This window comes from Saccostrea cucullata, unplaced genomic scaffold (assembly GCF_032062105.1).
Source record: "Saccostrea cucullata isolate Sc308-1 unplaced genomic scaffold, CSIRO_AGI_Scuc_v1 ctg493, whole genome shotgun sequence".
NCBI lineage: Eukaryota > Metazoa > Mollusca > Bivalvia > Ostreida > Ostreidae > Saccostrea > Saccostrea cuccullata.
In genome coordinates this window covers 150,774-171,486 of record NW_026921470.1, presented here as the reverse complement: position 1 = coordinate 171,486, position 20,713 = coordinate 150,774, and the positions used below count along the sequence as shown (strand labels likewise).

Below are 20,713 nucleotides of genomic sequence, written 5' to 3'. Positions count from 1 at the left end.
GAAGAACAAGCACCAATATTTACATATGATAAAAGAAAAAAGAAAGTTTCATCAGCTTTTTAGCTAGGGGTGGTAAACTTAAACAAACAATCTGCCGCCGCCGTACTTACTTCGATTTGGTGTCAAGACGACTTTCACATTTACTAAAGTTATTCCCCTTTGCGGGGTCAACCGGCGTAAGACACTGTTTTACCATTTTTATGGGTCAGTATCTTGGAAATAAAATCTGTATGAATATGTTCATAATGTTTTTCATGTTGCCCCATACTCTGGCAATACAGGTACAGATCAAAATTGTCCGATAACGTTTGAAGATTAAAAATATTAACAGGTAACTTAAAAAGGACAAAGTGGGTAAAATGAGCATTACGCCGACAACGGGAGATAACTCTTGTGAATGTGAAATTCGAATACACTCTTGAAACATAAACTGTTTTTGTAAACAGGGCACGAGCTCTGTCATTGTTAATTTCAAACTGTTAAAGTCTGCATACCGACAATATACTGTGAGCATGTTGAGCGCGCTTTCCTTTCGAACATTTCTACTCTGAATTTTTTGGATTATAGTTTTAATATTGTTCATTAATATACAGCAAAACTGAGATGAGAATTTTATTTATATTGTTTTGTGAAATGCAAGTCGTAATATTATACAGAAAATTTGAGAAATTATTATTTCAAATATGTCTCCATGCACATTAAACTAAAAAAATATATATCCATCCAAAATAAAGTACATTTAAGGTAAAATATTCCTCTGCTATAACTTTTACCATTTTTTAAAATGCCCAACATTGATTTTCATTAACAGCAATAGCGTTAGATTCAAATGTAAAATAGTTTGAAGTATGAAACGTTGCTTACTTAATTTTCAGAAATTACCTATAGAGATTCAATTTAGGTTTATGGTATAATCATGATACCTTCATCACCTGCATACAGGTATAATATATCTCAGTTGATTCGGGGGGTGGGGGGGCTTGTAAAATAAAAACGCATCCATTAACAAGTTATCTTTCTTAAAATTATTTTTTTTTTCAATTAAAGAAAAAAATGAGTAAAAATCATCTGATTAGATTTAAAAAGAAATTATTTATTAGAAGATGGAAATGCATAAATTATCTGATTTTTTTTAACGGTTTAAAGAGGCGGGGATCACAGTCCATTAGATATAACTTATTTTTTTTTTTTTATACACTGTATATGATATCTTTAGGTGTTAACCATCATTTGGCAAAGAAAAAATTCATCCAACATAGAAATCAATATTTGCAACATATATTTTAGTTTAGATTTGGTTTAATGCATTCTAAAAAAATTCTTTCATTATTATATATCTCTAGCAAATTCGGGCATGAAAAGGGGACTTACGGTATCTACTTTTACCAGATTCTTTTAAGCGTTTAACCGACTTGGAATTTTGAGGTGAAACGTGCATATGTAGGACAATCTCCTAAGACGGAACGCACGTGTTTTCCTGTGAAAGTCAACGCTCAATGGCAGGTATTTCAAGTCAAGACAGTGAAGAAAGTCATGATACAACTTTGCAGAATGGTTCACCCAAATCTAAGTGTGTGACAGTAACAGTAAATACTGAAGGTGAGTTTGTTTTATGTTTTATTAGAAAGTTTGATGGTTTCTATTCATGCAGACGACGGAAAAGGGACAAAATTGTATTTCTGCTCAATGTCTGGTGAAATAACCTAAGTATCCTTTAAGTTGTTAAATTAAATCATGTTTCGATGTTTACTTTTAGTTTTTTAATCTCGTTTTAAAGAATTTTCATTGATGATTTGATGAATGTTTATGCAATGGTATCTCGACTCGTTATGCAACCTTTTTCCTGTGTGTATGGCAAGTTCCGTGCATAATTTGAATTACGCATATAATAATTCCTTTTAAATGGTGTGATTTTCACATTTGCTAAAATTTATTTGTTTTAAACACTTTTAACCACGTGCTATTATTTATTAATCGTACGCAAGTTTTCAAGGTCGTCTGGGTCGAAATGTAGTTCGTGTGGCCTAAACAAACAGCTGACTGCCGACGAGTTTCTGGGATTTAGAGATATTCAAAATGTTAATTTATGATGTGGTGTGCATGTCATTTTGAATTAATGGACAACATTGCAATGTAGCCCAAGGCCTATATTGTCATAAAAAGTACGTGATCATGCATGTGTTGATATATAAACAAGAGGAATAATACATACCATCATGGCATGCATTACACTGACTCAAAACATTCACTTTGAAGCTCTTTAGGAAATAAACACTGAAGTAGAATATAATTATACTCACCTTAAATGTGTGACATTGAACACAATTTGTTGCAATATTAATATTTTTAAAAAATTATAAAAAAAAAAAAAATCCAGATTCTGTCTGTGATATGATCAGGACCTAGAAAATATTTACTGATATTAAAAAAAAACTTTTGATAAGCTTAAAAAATTAATCAAAATTTTTTGATTAATTTCAGAACATAACTGATTTGAATCCAGGTCTGTAATCTTCTGCATTTTACTCCTCTCCCATTACTGAGTACTGACCAAGGGTTTTTCAAGTTAACCCTTACTATTTTTTTTTAAATCACACACATTTCAACAAAGATTTAGGAATTAACTTAAACCTCAGCTTTATTCCAAATTGAAGTTTTTGAGCAGTTTTTTTTTTGTCTATGATCATTTGAGTGCATTTAAAAGCAGTTTTTTTGTCTATGATCATTTGAGTGCATTTAGATAATTAATTGATATGATTATTTCATTGACCTTGTGCTCCACCGGGAGGGAGGAGGATAGATATAGGTAATTTGTTTCCTTGTGCTATTCAGGTTTCAGATGCTGCATTTTCATCTTGCATTTTTCATAAGAATGACCAGAGTGGAGATTGAAGTTTTTAGAGCAGGTCTCATTCCAAAATAACTATTAGTCCTACCTGGATCAGACTTTGACCTACATTTACTTGACAAGTTAAAGTTTACCAGTAGACTTGCTTCAGATGTTCAAGATGATATACATTTTTTATTTGAACACAAAATGTTCTAGAGAAAAGTTAAATACTCTTTTTTTAAATTTATAGGTATATTTCCCAGCTGACAACAATTTACCTGGGTGATGCATCTAGGGATAAAACTATCACTCTATCTCACTTGTTTCATTGCTGAATGTAACTCAATACATTCTCAGAGTGATTGAAAAAATTTTTTGGTTGAGGAAAATCCATCCCAAATGAAAATCGAACCACACCATATTGGCATTTTAAATATTGCAGCTATAGGGATATGCACTACTAGAACTTTCATTTGGAGGGAAACTAATTTCTCTACTAACTTACAGATATGCCTGGCCAACAATAAGTCGTTTCTAATTTGTATAAAAATAAGGGACACACTATAACATGAGAAAGGTACAAATGAGCACTTGAAAATCAAATAGCAGAAACCATATATATACATACAAAAAATTTTCTTTTTTTTTATTTGAACGGCATTTTTGTAAGCATACATTTCCTGTGCTACTACTTTAAATGAATGTACATGTCCAATCTACTAAGTAAATTAACATATTAGTTGTATAATACTATGATGTTATTGTAGATTACGGATGTTATTATTAATACTATAACACTGTGATGTTACTGTAGATAGGGATGTTATTATTAATAGCCATTACGATTGGTGTAGCTACCTTGACACATTTTTCAGTGTCTTAAATTAAACTAAGGAAGTAATTGAAATGCTTATGAACAAGATATTAATTCAGGGGACATCTTCATGACGTTCATGTCCATATCACAAGGAATTATCTTTTAATATAATCCAATGTTTAATTCACATAAGTTATAAATCTCCATGTGATTTCAAAGGTAACCCAGGAAATACAAAAATGAAGTAAACAGATTAGGGGTTTGCCCAGGAAGTGTCATTAGTACATGCACAATAAACAACTGGTGCATTAAATTTAAAGTAAAAAAAAAAATCAAATTGTATTACTGAATGTAGGTTTAAAATCAGGTGTTTATCCATATGACTAATTAAATATACTGGTTATAATTAGAATTAGGGCTGGGTATTGGCCCGAGATTTCGTATTACGATATATTGCGATATTTTTAACTGTATTGCGATATGTATTGCAATATTTTCAAGGTAATAAAAATGGCATTTTCTTACTATATTTACTTTAATTTACATGCAGAATGTACATAACTGTGATAAATAACCAACATGGAAAAAAATCTTGTTGATTTCATTTAAATTATGCTCTGAAATGTTCCCACAAAACAACTTCTGACTTACTGTTTGGCTTAATAACAAACTTTCATAAGTCCATTTTTATATTTAATGACAAAATTCCTTAATCTAAGCATATTGCCAATATATCGATATTACAAAATCGTATTGCGATACGATATTTTTTGTCATTGTATTGCAATATATTGAAATATCGATATTATTGCCCAGCCCTAATTAGAATGCATGTACCTTAGTTTTAAAACAAACAAGGTTTATGACTGTGTTATGTTAACAGAATGAAAATGGTTAGCCCTAATGAAATTTTTTTTTTCCAATTAATAAAAATGCTTTACATGTGTAATTATGAAAGTTCTTTGACTTGTGAACTATAACTAAGATTTCATACAGTTTCTTAATCTGTGGACTTTAATGAGTGTCAGCGGATATTGATCTGCATTAAATAGCTAGAGTAGTGATATGATTTATACAGACTTTATTCAGACTTAGCCAGATTTGTCTGTGTCAAATACCTGCTAGAGAGGTTTACATAGCGGGGAGCCTAAAACGGCATCTGCCCTAGTGTGATTAGAGGAATATCCAGCATTATAAATGGTTACGGCAGTTAACTTTGTTTTTTATGATTTCAGAGAAGATGAAGGAGAAGGATGGTTCAGTGGTGCCCCTGGTAAACGGGAGCCAGGAGGGGGGTCACACGGAGGAGAAGCCTGGGGGTGGGGCCGGGGAGGAGGGGGAGAAGAATGATAAAGAGATTGTGCTGATCCAGGACACGGGATTTAACGTGGAGATTCAGATCCCGGGCGGCAATCCCATAGAACTACCAGTAAGGCTATCTGTCAATGTAATGATTAAGTAGTTATAGCAATTACATTAATTTAGCTTTTTGAAGAGCTACATCCTAACATTGTCATTTGTGTAATATGAGTGTAATTGTCTTTCTGTATTTTCTTTGTAAAGCATTGTGCCTTATGTATTTTATTTATAACATTTCAAAAGTATTTGTAAGCTTTTCAACATATTTTATATGTTTGAAACATGGATATTCCACCACAAGCTTACTCACTACAAAATCTTTTAAAAAGTTTAGAAAAGGACTTGGTAATTAGGGCTATGACGATATATAGAGAATAATATGTACCCTTTTCCATATCACATCCTGTATCAGCTTGAAAAACTAATATCAGCCAGAGGGCCGAAGGCCTGAGGGCTGATATTGGTCGAGGTTGAGTGGTTTATCAGTTTATCCTTGATTGTGACAGGTGAGCTCTATGGACCTGTGGTTTATCAGTTTTACCTTGATTGTGACAGGTGAGCTCTATGGAGCTGTGGGTTATTAGTTTTACCTTGTACCTGACAGATGAGCTCTATGGAGTTGTGTTTTATCAGTTTTACCTTGATTCTGACAGGTGAGCTCTATGGAGCTGTGGGTTATCAATGTTACCGTATATACTCGCCTATAAGTTGGTATTTTGGGAGTTAAATTTTGGTCCAAAACTCTATGTCCGACTTATAGGCGAGGCACAAGGAGACTTTTTTTCTGGACTGTGAAATGTAGCATTTTAAATATGTTTCTGACGACTATTGAAGAACAAAGTCTGGATTACATATAAACATATATGCATTCAAAGATGATACAAATATTACAAACATTTACTTACTTTAATGGTTTTATTTTTATCTCAAGAGTGCATTGCTTATTTGTTTAATGATTTAAAATTAAATATTGGCATCATTTCGAGAAAATAATTAAAACCAGGTCAAAAAATCACTACATTGATTTTAAATTCTCAGCCTATTCTGGCAAAAAGTTGCACCAACTTAGAAGTGGGTCATTGGCAAATCCCTTCAAAATTACCTCAAAAAACACAACCGACTTATAGGCGGACTGACTTATAGGCCAGTATATACGGTACCTTGTACCTGACAGATGAGCTCTATGGAGCTGAGGTTTATCAGTTTTATGTCATTTCTGACAGATGAGCTCTATAGAGCTGTGGTTTATCAGTTTTACCTTTTTTTATGACAGGTGAGCTCTATGGAGTTGGTCCAAGAGATACACCAGGTGTTGATGGACAGAGAAGACACCTGTATCAGAACCTGCTTCTCACTACAGCTGGACGGAGTCACACTAGACAACTTCGCAGAACTCAAAAGCATAGAAGGACTCAAAGAGGGCTCAGTCATCAAAGTGGTCGAAGGTGGGTTCTTTTCAGCGAGTGAAGTTTGTCAAAAAGCACAATTTATAAAAGTCTAAATTCAAATATTTTGTGCAAGCTTTGAGGTAGGTAGAATAATGGTATATGATTGATTACTTTCAGAGCCTTACACAGTTAGAGAAGCCCGTATACACGTTCGTCACATCCGAGATTTACTGAAGTCTGTGGACCCTGCTGATACGTATAATGGAGTTGACTGTAACTCGCTGTCCTTCCTCAACACTGTCACTGTAGGAGATATTCTAGGTCAGTTCAGGGCTTTATATGTCAAATCTAAGTGATACGCTAAAATAATACAAGTCTTACGTTCTTTGTGACATTTTTTGTTTCAGTTTATATTAAGATTACACTGATGTGTAATGATCCTTATAATAACAAACTCAAGGGTTTGAAAAATTCGGAGAGATGGTCCTGAATAAAGGAATTGGGTTTCCATGATATATTTTAATCATTTGAGTATCATGTTTTTTTAGACAAGAAAAGGTCTAAGCCTGACTCAGTTGACTGCACACCTCCCGACTACATAATGCCCAACAGCAAGGAGCGGCCCCTACTTCCTCTACACCCAGGCCTGAAGGAACTGAAGGTTCGTTTTATTGAAAATAATCTTCACTGCTTAGAAATGAAGTGGTTGTATAGTTTAATATGAGAATTTTCTGTTTAGGGTCCACAATGCTTGAAAGTGTTAACATATAGTGGGTGGAACCCTCCCCCCGGAAATAGAAGAATGCATGGTAGGGGGAATTTCATTCATGATATCAATCAAATTATCTATAATGTCTAACATGAAGCTTGATTTTCTACAGAAGCTGGTTATTCCTCTGTGTTGTAGGTGATTTGCTGTATCTGTATGTTCTAACCCTGGAAGATAAGAAATATCACATTACAGCCTCCACCCGAGGGTTCTATGTCAACCAGTAAGTAGTCATCCCACACTGCATTTGTGTTGCACAAAAAAGGAATGTCTAGTTTATTTATCATCTGTGTTTCAGAGGAATGCCTGTTAAAATTTCTTTATTTATTTCATCTTTGTTTCAGGTCAACTGAAGATGAATTCAATCCTAGAGCTGCTCAGCAGAAATTTCTCTCTCACTCTCTCATAGATCTTCTAAATCAGGTACACAGCAGGTTTTGTTAAAGGAAAAGTATATCACAAGATAATGTAAGAGTATACCCCATATATCATATAAATGTAGCATTATTTGATGTTTACCACTTGTTTTGTCCTGCCATTGTAGATAAGTCCAAGTTTTAAGAGGAACTTTAGCATCCTTCTGAAGAAGCGGGGACAGAAGCACCCGTTTGAGCGGGTCCCCACCCCCTACCAGATCTACAGCTGGATGGCCCCGCAGCCGGAGCATACCGTGGACTACATCAGGGCCGAGGACGGTCAGTATCTAAAAAAAGTAACATTAACTGGGGTGTTTAATTACTTAACACATTTGTATCAATGTCATAAATTAGAGTCTTCATTGCAAATGATTTTACAGGTTTCAGATTGAATGCATATATGAAAGAACAAATTTGTCCCTTTATATTAATGCTCAGTAAGAACTGGGTGTTTATGAGAGAAGAGTTTTGTACCTTTTTGTTGCTATTCAGTAAGGACTGAGTGTTTATGTTATTGTTTAATAGCCTTCTCCACACGTCTGGGTTATGAGGAACACATTCCTGGGCAGACTCGGGACTGGAATGAAGAGATTCAGACAACTCGTGAATTATCAAAGAAAACCCTCCCAGAGAGACTGATCAGAGAACGTGCAGTGTTTAAGGTAAGGCTGAGTACAAATTATGAGAAATTGTCTGCAACAATTAAAAGGAGTATAGTCGTTGATTCAGGGGTTAGCTTTGATGTCATTTTGTCCCTGAAATTTAGTATAAATGAACTGAAATAAAATCTTTCCTTTTATAATTCATTTTTAGGTGCACAGTGACTTTGTTGGTGCAGCCACACGTGGAGCTATAGCTGTGATTGATGGAAATGTCATGGCGATAAACCCAGGGGAGGATACCAAGTATGTTTTTATATACACATTGTTGTGCTCGAGGAATGAAATAATTGTTTATCAGAGGAGAGTGTTGAAGCATTGACAATTTGTATTACAAATGAAACACTGATGATTGTCATTTGTATTGTAGGATGCAGATGTTCATCTGGAACAACATTTTCTTCAGCCTTGGATTTGATGTGAGAGAGCATTATAAGGACTTTGGTGGAGATTACGCTGCTTATATTGCCCCGGTGAGTATTATTATAAGCCTTGTTGAAGTAGGGATTTTTTGGAAATTATACTTCTTATATTGACTCTATGTGGCTTACTGTACAGCAGGAAATTAACTCGCGGAGTTAATTTTCGCTATATTCGCGGAAAAAGAAATTCCACGAAATCAACATACAGTGAATAATTCTTTAAAAGTTTTATAAGGATAAATTGAAATTTTATTATTTTCTGTGATTAGCTGTAGACTGTCTTTATAATAATGCGAGTGTATGGATCAATTACAAACATGTAGTTGTAGGTGTTTTTAAAGCTTATTAATTGTTTGATTTATTTCTATAGCTAACGATTAACTTTGCCATCTAATAGACGTGCGATGTAATTATTTAAAATAAAACATGCTTGTTAAATTTTACCCGTGCATATTACTCAGTCATTACCTTTAATCAAGGCATTTACATAGTAAACTGGGTAACGACAATAAATTAAATTCATTATATGATTAAAAGTTCAATATTTTGACTATGGTATAATTCTATTTCTAATTTGGACCCGGAAATAAAGGAATCTAAATGCGTAACATAATTTTTACTTCAAATCAGGATCAGTGCGGTGTGTCGTTGTTATTCAATCGGGCTTAAAATCGACACAATAAATAGACTTGACTTTTCTGTCTGATATGTGAGATATACATATACAGACTTTCGTAAGACAGAGACAGAGGAAATATCAGTTCACACAATATATACCTACAGAAAAATGCTTTCAAGTACTGTTTAAGAAATGTATGATTTCCCTTTTCGCGAACTCAAACGACCGCGATTTGCTGAAAATTGAACAAATCGTGATCTTTTCCGACCACGATTTTAACCTGCTATACAGTATTTGTCTGATAGAATGTTTTATTTCTGTAATTAATGTTTAAGTATATCAGAGATCATATCACTGAAGTAAAATGTTACTGCTGTTTTCCAGGGTAATGATCTACAGGGTGTGAAGGCGTACTTTAACCTGGATACTGAGGGGCTCTACACACTGGGGACTGCTGTGATTGACTACCGGGGGTACAGGGTCACCGCCCAGTCCATTATACCAGGTACATACTTTCCTACATTAAATAGGCTGGTACAGATTTAGTTGTCAGATCTCTTCCTCAGTTCTTGATCTGGAAACGAGACCCGCTTGTTGCATATTTAAACAAAGAATAATACCATTTATATGATTTCAATATGCAATACACTAGAATACATCAAATAACTAATCAAGATTGTTTTCTGAAATGAATAAATTGGGTGATAATTGAAGACTTTAAAGTACTGTAGCTTCTACACAAATTGTCTCTTGTTTTTAGGGAAGAAGGTGTGATTTTCTTGTGAATTGTTTAAGGGTTGACTTTTCTTTGCTAGGTATCTTAGAGAGAGAACAAGAACAGTCTGTTTTATGGCTCTATCGACTTTAGTTTTCTTTGCTAGGTATCCTGGAGAGGGAACAAGAACAGTCTGTTTTACGGCTCTATTGACTTTGGTTTTCTTTGCTAGGTATCCTGGAGAGAGAACAAGAACAGTCTGTAGTGTACGGCTCTATTGACTTTGGGAAGACTGTCGTGACGTGTGATAAATATGTAGAACTGGTGAGTGGATACATGTCGTCTAGGCACAAGTGGGTGGCAACTTTTAGTGGTAATGAAAATTTCTTGCTGTTTAAAATTGAAATGAAATTCTTTTCTCTCTCTTTAGCTGCAAAAGACTGCTCCACAGCTGAAAATCTGTCCACACAAGTAAGTGTCCTGTTTTATCTTTTATTTAACACATTTAAGAGAAAACTAACAATGAAGTCTCGAATGAAGCACACATTGTTTTACAGGGGGTAAATGATTGATGTAACATCCGGTCAGTAAATGCATGATGCTAGAACCATAAACTTAAAAGAAAATTTTTGGTTTATTTTCAGGGTTATTAGTGAGAAAGGGGATGAAGTGGAACTCTATACATCTCTTGAATGCAAGGTAAAAAACATTTTAAGGTTCTCGAAAAAAGCAAATGGAAATTTTTTTTCTTTTAAAACTTTAGTTCACTAATTAAAAGTGCATTTTTTTCAATTACTTGTTAAATGCTGTAGAATGTTTCAGGGAGTCATTTAATTGGCATGCTTCTTAAATTTCTATTTATATTTTCAGGGAATCATTGGGAATGACAAGCGTCATTATATCCTAGATCTACTGAGAACTTTCCCTCCAGATATCAATTACCTCCAGCGTAAGTCAGAGTCTTCTGAAGACATTGGGCTAGTTGATATTTATAATCCTAGAGTCAATATAACGTCTTATTACATATGACTGACATAAGGAGCTATTGACATGTTTGCCATAATCTTTTTTCTAATAAAAAAATCTTGTTTCCAGTTGAAGAAGAGCCCCTGAGTAAAATCATGCAGGAGCACGGGTATCCCAAAAAACATCCTCACAGACTGGCATGTCTACGACAGGAACTGATCGAGGCTTTTGTAGAGTAAGTCAAAATAACAACATAGAGGTTTCTGTGTATTTTAATCTGAGAGATTTATATTTAAAATAAGCCATTTGATGTACTGTCCAGTTTCACTTTGTAATGTAAGCTATTTGTTATTATTTCAATCCTGTCTAAAATAATAATGATAATACAGATGAATTGATCAATTAGGAAATGACCAAAAAAATTTATATCTAAAGCTACCCATTATTATAAACTTGTTTCTCCTGATGGTAGCTCTTTTCCATCTGTTATAGGACTAGATATGTAGCATTTGTGAGACATGCAGCTTACCAATTCCAGCAACTTCAACAACAAAGCCAGAAAAAGTCAGCCGAGAACAAGGTAACAGATAGAGCTGTCAGGAAATCAACATTTTTATGTCTTTGAAGAAGGGAGGGAATATTGCTTTTCTGCTGTCGGTCGGTCTGTCAACCATTAATTTCCGTTCATTTTCTTCGCAGAGGTTGCACATATTGAAATGAAATTTGGTATACAGATTTATGTTCTGTTTTGGGCACGATTGGGCTATTTTGGACAGAGTTATGCCCCTTGGACTTAGAAAAATTCCAATTATTTTGGGGAGGGAGGCATAATTGTTTTACAAACATCTCAAGACCTGTATGTGTTATCTGAAAATGGTCAGGTATTTATCTGTAGTCTTATAATTTGTGTAGGAACAGAAGTTGGTTCCACAGGAGATAGAGCTGGACGGCCTCGAGGAGAAGACCGAGGAAAAAGGAGAGGAGGACAAAGAGAAGAAGGAGAAGGCGGACACGGAGAACATCGACGAGGCCAAGAAGATCGTGGAGGCCCTAACCGGGTCCGACGGCGAGTCCTGTAAGTCTACCGATACATACTCCTAAAACTGTCACCTTAGCTTATTGATTACAAATCTAAGTGAATAGTATTTTCATATATTAATTAGCTATTTTTTATTTGTTTTTTTTTCTTTTGTTTTTTTAACAGTTGAAGAGAATAGTAAAGACATTGTGAAGAAGGCAGCAACAGCTGTAGGATCTCTTAGTGAAACAGGTAAAGCAGGACAGGTGGTTGCTTTAGTGCTTCATTGTGTTAAACCTTCAAAAACGTTACTCTGGTCTAGAGAAAAATGTAAACTTAAATTCATGGTTTTATTGCTTGCAGAGTTCAGTATCCTCTTCAATCCAGATGTATTCCAACCACATGTCAAACATGCTGATGAAAAGGTTAGTGTTTATAATTGTAACAAAGAAAAAGTGAAAGTTACACTCAAAGGGCAGAATTGCATCAAGATTTATTTTCAATAATAGTACATTTATTTGTGGCAGCAGAATTGCTCCACATCATGTTTATGCATCTTTGTCATATACGGTGAATGTCAAATTTTCCTTAAACTAGAAGAATTTTATAGATAGTCTGTACTCGGTATTTTATTCATGGGTTTCTTTGTGTTTTCAGAGTGACCAGTTCCAGAAACAGAAGAAACTTGTCAAAGATGCTGCTGAATTTCTTGTTCTTCATCAAATCCCATCATTTGTAAGTATCTCTTCATTTAAAAATATCTATCTACATCATTTGTAAGTAACTATTGTCAAATCCTAACTTTTGGAAGTATCTTCAAATCCTCCTAGCATTGTCAAGGCCGTTCATTTGTAAATGTAAACTAACTGTAAATTTCCTTAACTTTTAAGTAATCAAGGTTTTATTTTTCAGATCAGTGACTGTATGGAGCACACATCATCCCCAATTGATGGCTTTACTCTCTCTGAGGCCCTACACAACAAGTAAGTTACACATGACTGGAGAAGGATTGATCCAATGTTCATAAGAAATAATATTGCCTGTTTGTTAAATGTAAATAAATGCAATTACTGTCAATTCCAGGGGCATCAACATCCGGTACCTTGGAAAAGTGGCGGAAATGATCTCCAAGTACTCCTCTGTGTCATATGTTTATGTGAGTACATTTAAACTTTTACCAGGAATATACAAGTTATATCAATTTGAAACAACTGTTTATTCTTATTTGCTAACAAACAACAACAAAATGTGAAAACTTCTATGCTTTTTCAACTTATACTAGTGACTTAGAGGACAACCTTGTAAGTTTTGTTGTTTTTCTCTTTGCAGACCATTGTCATATCAGAACTGATTTGCCGTGCAGCTAAGCACCTGTTCAAGTCGTACATGCAGGGTGTGGACATGATGAACACGTCAGCTGCTATCTGTCACTTCCTGAACTGTTACATTGGATCTTATCCCACGCCACACGCTCAGGTCACTGCGGACGAGGTAACATAAAAAGGGCCTGGAAAGTGAAATTACAAAAGTGTTCTGTAAACAATATACAATTATTCAAAATTGGCAAGGTCAATTAGCTGAAAGACATTTTTGCTTGCATAGAAATTCAAAATGTATTAATTTTGTTTCAGTTGCAGAGCAAGAAGGCTAAGAGGAAGAATAACAAGAAAAACAAATCTGTTTTCTTGAGCATTGGTGAGTGTTTATACAAGCATTTATCTGTGTGTTACAAAATCGTAAGTTCCATTCTTTGTATCTAATGGAATGTACCTGTTGTAGACAATACAGAGTGGGTCAATGAGACGCCCTCCAAACTGTGGAAGAAAATCACAGAAGAAGTGTCCGAGTATTTTGACTACAAACTGGACTGGTGAGTTATACATAATTAAGTAATACAATATACAGCGAGATAACTCTTGACAGGTTTTCCTTGAGGATCAGTATCATTTTTTGGATGTCCAGTGTTTTCCCTGAGAACCGGCTCCTGGCCAAATTGAACGCTACAATTGACAAAAATGCCACTTAGAAGAAAAAAAAGTTTAGTTGTTGTAAGGTCCACAGAGATTTGTCATAAATCTCAGCTCAAAGCCCTTTACAATTGATCTCTAACCTTTTGAAATAAAGGGAAAACACTGGGTGTCAGGTGTCTGAATGTCATTGGATAAAAAAATCAAGATCATTGTTCATTGTAGTGTTGGTCTTCGCAATGCAAAAAACAAATGTCACTTTTTATATTCAGTCACGTATGTTGTCTTGGAAATGCAAAGAAATGTCTTTAAGTTCCTTAAAAATTAACTTCATGTAAACTAATAAAGCCTTCATGTAGAATAATTTATAATCACTAGATTTGTTGGTCACTAAAATAACTCGTTCTAAGGTATATGGTATGAATCTTCCTCCTGTAATGTTAGTACATGTTTTGTTTGTAGCGATTCCGTCGAGCACGCTGTGGAGAAGTACGGACTCCAGCGAGTCTCTATGCTGAGGTCGTTCTGTCTGAGTGTAGGAATCCAGGTCTTACTCAAGGAATACAACCTGGACATCAAGAACAAACAGATCTTTAATGAAGAAGATATTGTGAACGTTTTCCCTGTTGCCAAACATATTCACCCCAAGGTATTGTGTTTATTACTGACACAGCTTTGAGAAGCATATTGTATAAGTTGCTTAACATTAGAGCTTTAAACTAAACTTAAATGAAAACATTGCTTTTACAGGCCTCCGATGCTTATCATTTCTTCACGAGTGGACAGAATAAGATCCAGCAGGGTTTACTGCGGGAGGGCTACGACTTGATCAGTGAGGCACTCAATCTTCTGAACAACGTGTACGGAGCTCTTCACCCAGAGATCGCCGCGTGTCTTCGACTTCTCGCTCGCCTCAATTACATCATGGGAGAATACGGAGAGGTAGGGATTTAATGCCAGTAGATCTCTCTGTGATCTTTTGTTATGTTTATTGAAACAGTACATAAAACATCTTACAGCCAGTAGATGGCACTGTAATCGTTTTATATCTTCATTGAAACTGTACATAAAACATCTTAAATGTTTCTTGTAGGCCATGTCTTTCCAACAACGGGCAGTTTTAATGAGTGAACGAGTCTTGGGCATTGATAACCCAAATACAATCACTGAATATGTAAGTAGAGCTATCGAAGTTGAAATGTTATTTCTAAATTCAAATTCCTCGGTTCCCGTAAAACTTAATCTTTGAAATTTATTCTTCAGGCCCATCTTGCCCTGTACTGCTTTGCCAACAGTCAGGTGTCCAGTGCTCTAAGGTTGATATACAGATCACGATATCTGGCTTTACTTTGTCACGGAGAGGATCATCCAGAGGTGGCACTGATTGATGTAAGTACTCAAAGGTCAAACATTTAGTACTGGTAGTACTTAATGGTCAAATAGAGATACAAAAACAGTAAACTGTAAATTCTAAGGAGATTAGTAGAACATGTATATTTTTAAGGTCTGATTAAAATTTATAGAATATACCTGTATATTTAGTTATAAAATGAGTGGTCTTCTTAGGTTGTTGATGTAAACTGGTAATTAATGCTTGATAATATTACTAAACTCGTCTTTCACAGAGCAATGTTGGACTGATTCTCCACGCTGTCGAGGAGTTTGATTTGTCCCTGAGGTTCCTGGAGCATGCTCTGGAAGTCAATACAAAGTCAGATTTGTTTTCACCTGAAAACAAAATACATCAATTTGTCACTTAATTCTGTTTTATCAGTTAAAAATGTACAAAGAGTAAAATGTCAGTGTATTTTTTTTCTATTCAGATATTTTGGTCAAAGAAGCATGAAGGTTGCGATGAACTACCACTTGGTTGCTAGGACTCATTCCTGCCGTGGAGATTTCAGGGCGGCTCTACAGAGTGAAAAAGAGGCTTATGCCATCTACAAACAAACGGTGAGTGAATTATAATATTACTATTGTATAAACTTTAAGAGTAAATATTAGGATAAATCAGGGAATGAGATGTGTAAATTGAGCTTGACTGATTATTGTGTATATATTTTTTTTAGCTGGGAGAGGAACATGAGAGAACAAAGGAGAGCTCGGAATGCCTTAAACACCTGACACAACAAGCCGTCGTGTTTCAGAAGAAAATGAACGAGATCTACAAGGGAGAGAAGAGTATAACCTTACCACCCCTCCACATTCAGACTCCCTCTATAGCGAGCGTGCTCGACACTCTAAATGTCATCAACGGCATCGTCTTTGTACAAATCAGGTAATTCTCCCTCCATAGCGAGCGTACTTGACACTCTTAATGTCATCAATGATATCTCTTTGTACAAATCAGGTGACTGGAATAGTAAATCATTTTATTATACCAAGGTCTTTGCATTATAGACCAAAGTAATGCTTATGCAAGTATCACTGCTAGAAATGAATAGGTAATCCTGTAGCTGTAATGATAATTGACGTGATAATCTTATATTTTGCACCACTTAGTCTTGAATGAAAGTTTAATAAAGTATGGGAAGAAACAGGTTTTAATGTGTAAGTATAAGGATCTTTGAGACAGATGTATGGATGCCCCAGTGATTATTGTTTCTTTTGAAAATTTCAGCCAAGAAGACATTGAGAAGTTCCGTCAGCAGGTCAGCATGAAGGGGGCAGCAATAACAGAGGAAACGGAAAAACCCAAAGACTCTCTGACAATTACTGAACTCTCGGACGATACTAGTCTCCCTAGTAACCACACTCAGGTGAACGGCGACATTTCTCACACCGTACCACGAGAAGTGACGGTGGGAGGGGAGTGAGGGCTTCTGCTTTTATAGACCGCCATTAATTTCACTGAATGTGTGTTTGCCAGTGTTTGAGTACACGAGAATTAGCCACGCTAAAAACAGAGCAGTGAGGGGTAGGAGGAGAACCTCTTGTTTGCTTGTGGCTTGGAGAGGAACTCAGCAGTTCCTGTAATGACTCAGAAGTCTCCACTTCATTTATCAGGCTCCTGGCTTCGCGGACAAACACTTCCCAAATTTCATTGTAAAACTATCGATCCAGCATTTTCTGCCTGGATAAACCTCAGCAAATGCGAAGCACTCGCTGGTGTGACTGATATCAATATTTATAGAATCAATTAATCAACAGTGTGAATTGTGATATGTTTTTGTGTGCCAAGATGTTGAACATTTCATGATGTAATTAAAACATGAAGTCATTGACAACTCTTGATATATAAAGTGTGATACATTAATATAAGTATATATTCCATATCATACAGAAATCAAGTATCTAGCCCCTATATCTTATCTGTATTATCAATTGAGGGATATTATTCTGCATTTAAATGTTAGAATGGACTGTCATTGTTTGTGCATTAGGGGGTTGTTAACTTCTATTGTTTTGACCTAGGAAGGGTAGAATACCGACCTGTATGTTTTGACTGTGGTAGGGTAGACATTCCTATGTGTGATTTGAAGTGTGAGTGTGTATCATTGTCAGATCATCTTAGTTGTGTGTTTATCAAATGTCATGTTTCATATTACAATACAAATTTTTAATAAAAAGGAAAAAAAACTATTTGCCTTCTTGTATGTATTTCATTTATACCAACTTGATGTTCAACAACTCAACACATGATAATTATAAGGAACACTTCAGACAGGAGATTTCAGATGACATTCAACTTGATTAAACTAGGAACATGTTTAAAAAAAACATTGTGTTAAATGAAGAAAATATTGTAAACCAACTATTATTTGCGTTATCTTTTATTTGCTATTTTTCAGTTTAAATTCAGTATGCAAGATTTTCAGGACTGAGGAAATATTCTCTACAAATACAGAGCAAAATAAATGGTTCATGGCTATTAGTATTCAGGAGTTGATGTAGGTCTCAAACCTCGCAGATATTTCTCATGAAAAACTTGGTTTACAATATCTGATGATTAAGGTAGGACAAAACACCCGTGGATTCTATTTTAACCCATTTCTTAAAAAAGTACTGGAGAAAAAAAGAAGAATATTACTATATTGATAACAATGAATGATCCCTGTAAGAAAATAAGTTTTGGCAGGTTTGCATCATATTTTGTGAAAAAATCAGAGAATCCTATATATTGGTCACTTGGGAGCTTACATTTTGGAATGTGTTTACCCTATCTAAGTGCAATAAACAAGCAAGTAACAGTCTGTTATAAAATGCAGTGTAACTTTTGTTCGATAAATAGTAGAGGGCCGATATTTGGACACATATATAAGGAGTCTCCATTCAAGGTCAAGGTCATATCTAAAGGTCATATATTGTGACGTCATCTACTAAATCTTAGTTTTTTTTTTTGCCATTGAAATTTTTTAAATCGCCAAAATATCTGAAACCACCAGTTCAGTTTTCTTTATTTTTACACATTTTATTCTAAGATCCATTTGAATCATTCTGTTGATTTTTTGTAAAAATTGAATCATCCATTTTCTCTACACAAATTTGCAATAGATCAATTGATAATTCTAAAATAAGACTAATTTTCAAGTCGAACGTCTGATTTCACAATCTTCTTACAGGGGTCTGATAGGCCATATTTCAGACTATGTGGGCAAAAAATGTATGGTTGAATTTCTTCCATATAATATATAAAGAGAGATTTTGTATCCTAGAACAAAATACCAAAGTTTCAGAAAAACTGAATTTGAGGAAAAATTTGGCCTATCTATGGTGTCCTACCTAAGTTGTTTTAATACAGTATAAATGTTTTTCTCTGTTCATATTAGTCAGACTTGTCTATAAGTTTGTCTATCAGTTTTTCTATCGGGTATTTTTTTCTCTGTGTATATCAGTAAGTCTTGTCTGTTAGTTTGTCTATCAGTCTGTCCGTCTATCTGGTAGTCCATCTCTGTGTGCCTCAGTCACACTTGTTAGTTTGTCTATCGGCCAGTCTGTATATTAAGCAGTCCGTCTCTCTGTGTATCAGTTAGTCTTATCTGTTAGTTTGTCTGTCTATCACGCAGTCCGTGTCTGTGTTTATCAGTCAGTCTTGTCTTTAGTTTTTCTGTCTATAATTTTGAAATTTTGAGTCGGGGCTAACCATTTATATACTGAAAATTACGGTTCTTTGGTTTTCATTTTAGAGAGGAGGGTGGGGGGGGGTTAATTATGAAAGAATAGTTTGCTATATATGTTTTAAAAACAGAGCGCGACTTTCCTATGAATATGAGATTTAAATAAAAAAATATTATATGAAGTACAAATTATACTGATTTTATTTTGAAGATAACAAGCTCTTATCAAACTCAAGAGTCCATTGAAACCATTTAAAACGGGAGCAGAGCAAACATGAACCTCTGAAAATTAATAACTATTAATTAATTCAGGGGTGTGACCAGGTGTCATGAAGAAGTAATCATCTCCTGTAGACAGGTGTTCCTTGTCATGATCAGACAAAAAGGAAAAAATCAAAACATGTAGACAATTTTGTGTGAAAATATTAAAGGCTAATTTGCCATTTTTTTAATATAAAATACGTCAGTCAGCCAGTCTGATTAAAATCAAAACTTCACTACTTCTTGAAAAAAATTGATCGTCGTGCAACAATCACGAAAGAAAGGAGCCAGTGAAGATTTGATTTTTATTAGAAGGGTCAATCAAAAAAAAAAATTTGCTGACAATATCTTTGTACTGACCATGGAATTGTTGAAATGTTAACTTTAAACAAGACTGTTTATATTTTTGTATCATTGAGTATCATCAACTTCTTTGTCAATAGCTTGTATCGTTTTAAACAGTTTCTTACGTATTTGTAGCACCTTCTTTTAACTAGGGAGACGTAAACTCCTTATGTAATTAATAGTGGTCTATTGTTACATAAAAAAGGGAGGTTGAAGATAGAAAAGTCATCACCTTTATTATGAAATGTAAGATATCCAAATACGAACCAAATGTGAAGGACTCTGTGGTATCTTTTATTTTGAGTTCAAAAGAATACATCAAATCAACGCATAAATGAAAAATGATAAAACGTTGTCGATATATTTAAATGTTGAGTTGAAGGTCACAGCAATAGACTTCTTTTCATGTAAAAAAATCTTGGGGGACTCTGTTTCATATACAAAAAATATGCCAACCTTTAACAGGCACAATTTGTTCCCATGGTAATTCCAACAGATTGCTGGAAGACTTCATTTCCAAATAAAATGTTCAATTATTTCGGGTCCTCGGGATGTCTTATAATATCGGGGTGCTCGTGAATTGACTTTCAGGTGTTCTTACACGGAGCGTTCCAGTTTTGGGCGAAATGACAGTAGCCAATAGTAAAATACATTGAGGTCATCTTTAAATTAATGTTTGGCTGCCCACTTTCGACTCAGGATGAAAAAAATGGATAGGTAGGAAGTTTGGGAATATTATTTCATAGAAAATTTCAACCAACATAAATACGATGATGACGGGATTCGATTTTTCACGGATAAAGGGGGATGTGACTGTTTCCTAATTAAAATTAAAAAAAGTTTTGAGTCGGTCCATTTTTAGTCAGTCGGTCGGGAGAGGGTAAATAAAGGAATTTTCTTCAAGGTCAGGCCATAAATATGTCATAAATTAACACAAACAAACACCTCAACTTGACAATATTTCATATGCTTTTGTAATTTTTAACTGTGAATATCCTCAATGCGAATATTGAAAAATGCATGCGCTACTGGGCTTCCGTACATTATCTTTGCATGCAAATTATCCGGATACATATCCATATTGGTTTGGATATTCATCTCGTTT

At 34.8% G+C, this 20,713-nt stretch overlaps 1 protein-coding gene across 3 annotated transcripts; it reads left to right on the top strand.

The window, feature by feature from the left end:
- The first annotated feature begins 1,404 nt into the window (after nucleotides 1–1,404).
- On the top strand, nucleotides 1,405–17,527 carry LOC134260057 (clustered mitochondria protein homolog). 3 transcript variants are annotated; one of them, XM_062742643.1, is made up of 36 exons: nucleotides 1,405–1,599; nucleotides 4,883–5,076; nucleotides 6,280–6,451; nucleotides 6,572–6,715; nucleotides 6,943–7,055; nucleotides 7,134–7,203; nucleotides 7,302–7,386; nucleotides 7,508–7,586; nucleotides 7,708–7,858; nucleotides 8,105–8,241; nucleotides 8,393–8,484; nucleotides 8,609–8,711; nucleotides 9,664–9,784; nucleotides 10,227–10,318; nucleotides 10,425–10,465; nucleotides 10,639–10,693; nucleotides 10,865–10,943; nucleotides 11,090–11,195; nucleotides 11,453–11,540; nucleotides 11,873–12,035; nucleotides 12,165–12,230; nucleotides 12,342–12,403; nucleotides 12,636–12,713; nucleotides 12,891–12,961; nucleotides 13,062–13,134; nucleotides 13,308–13,469; nucleotides 13,610–13,673; nucleotides 13,758–13,848; nucleotides 14,408–14,594; nucleotides 14,696–14,887; nucleotides 15,039–15,119; nucleotides 15,209–15,334; nucleotides 15,571–15,656; nucleotides 15,769–15,898; nucleotides 16,015–16,223; nucleotides 16,566–17,527. In XM_062742643.1, exons 1-36 carry the CDS (start codon nucleotides 1,497–1,499, stop codon nucleotides 16,759–16,761), a joined length of 4,062 nt encoding a protein of 1,353 aa, XP_062598627.1. In that variant the 5' UTR covers nucleotides 1,405–1,496; the 3' UTR covers nucleotides 16,762–17,527. The 3 variants fall into 3 exon arrangements, with proteins under 3 accessions (XP_062598627.1, XP_062598626.1, XP_062598628.1); XM_062742642.1 differs by having other exon boundaries at nucleotides 1,405–1,607; nucleotides 4,888–5,076; XM_062742644.1 differs by lacking the exon at nucleotides 1,405–1,599 and adding an exon at nucleotides 2,148–2,162.
- The last annotated feature ends 3,186 nt before the right edge of the window (nucleotides 17,528–20,713 follow it).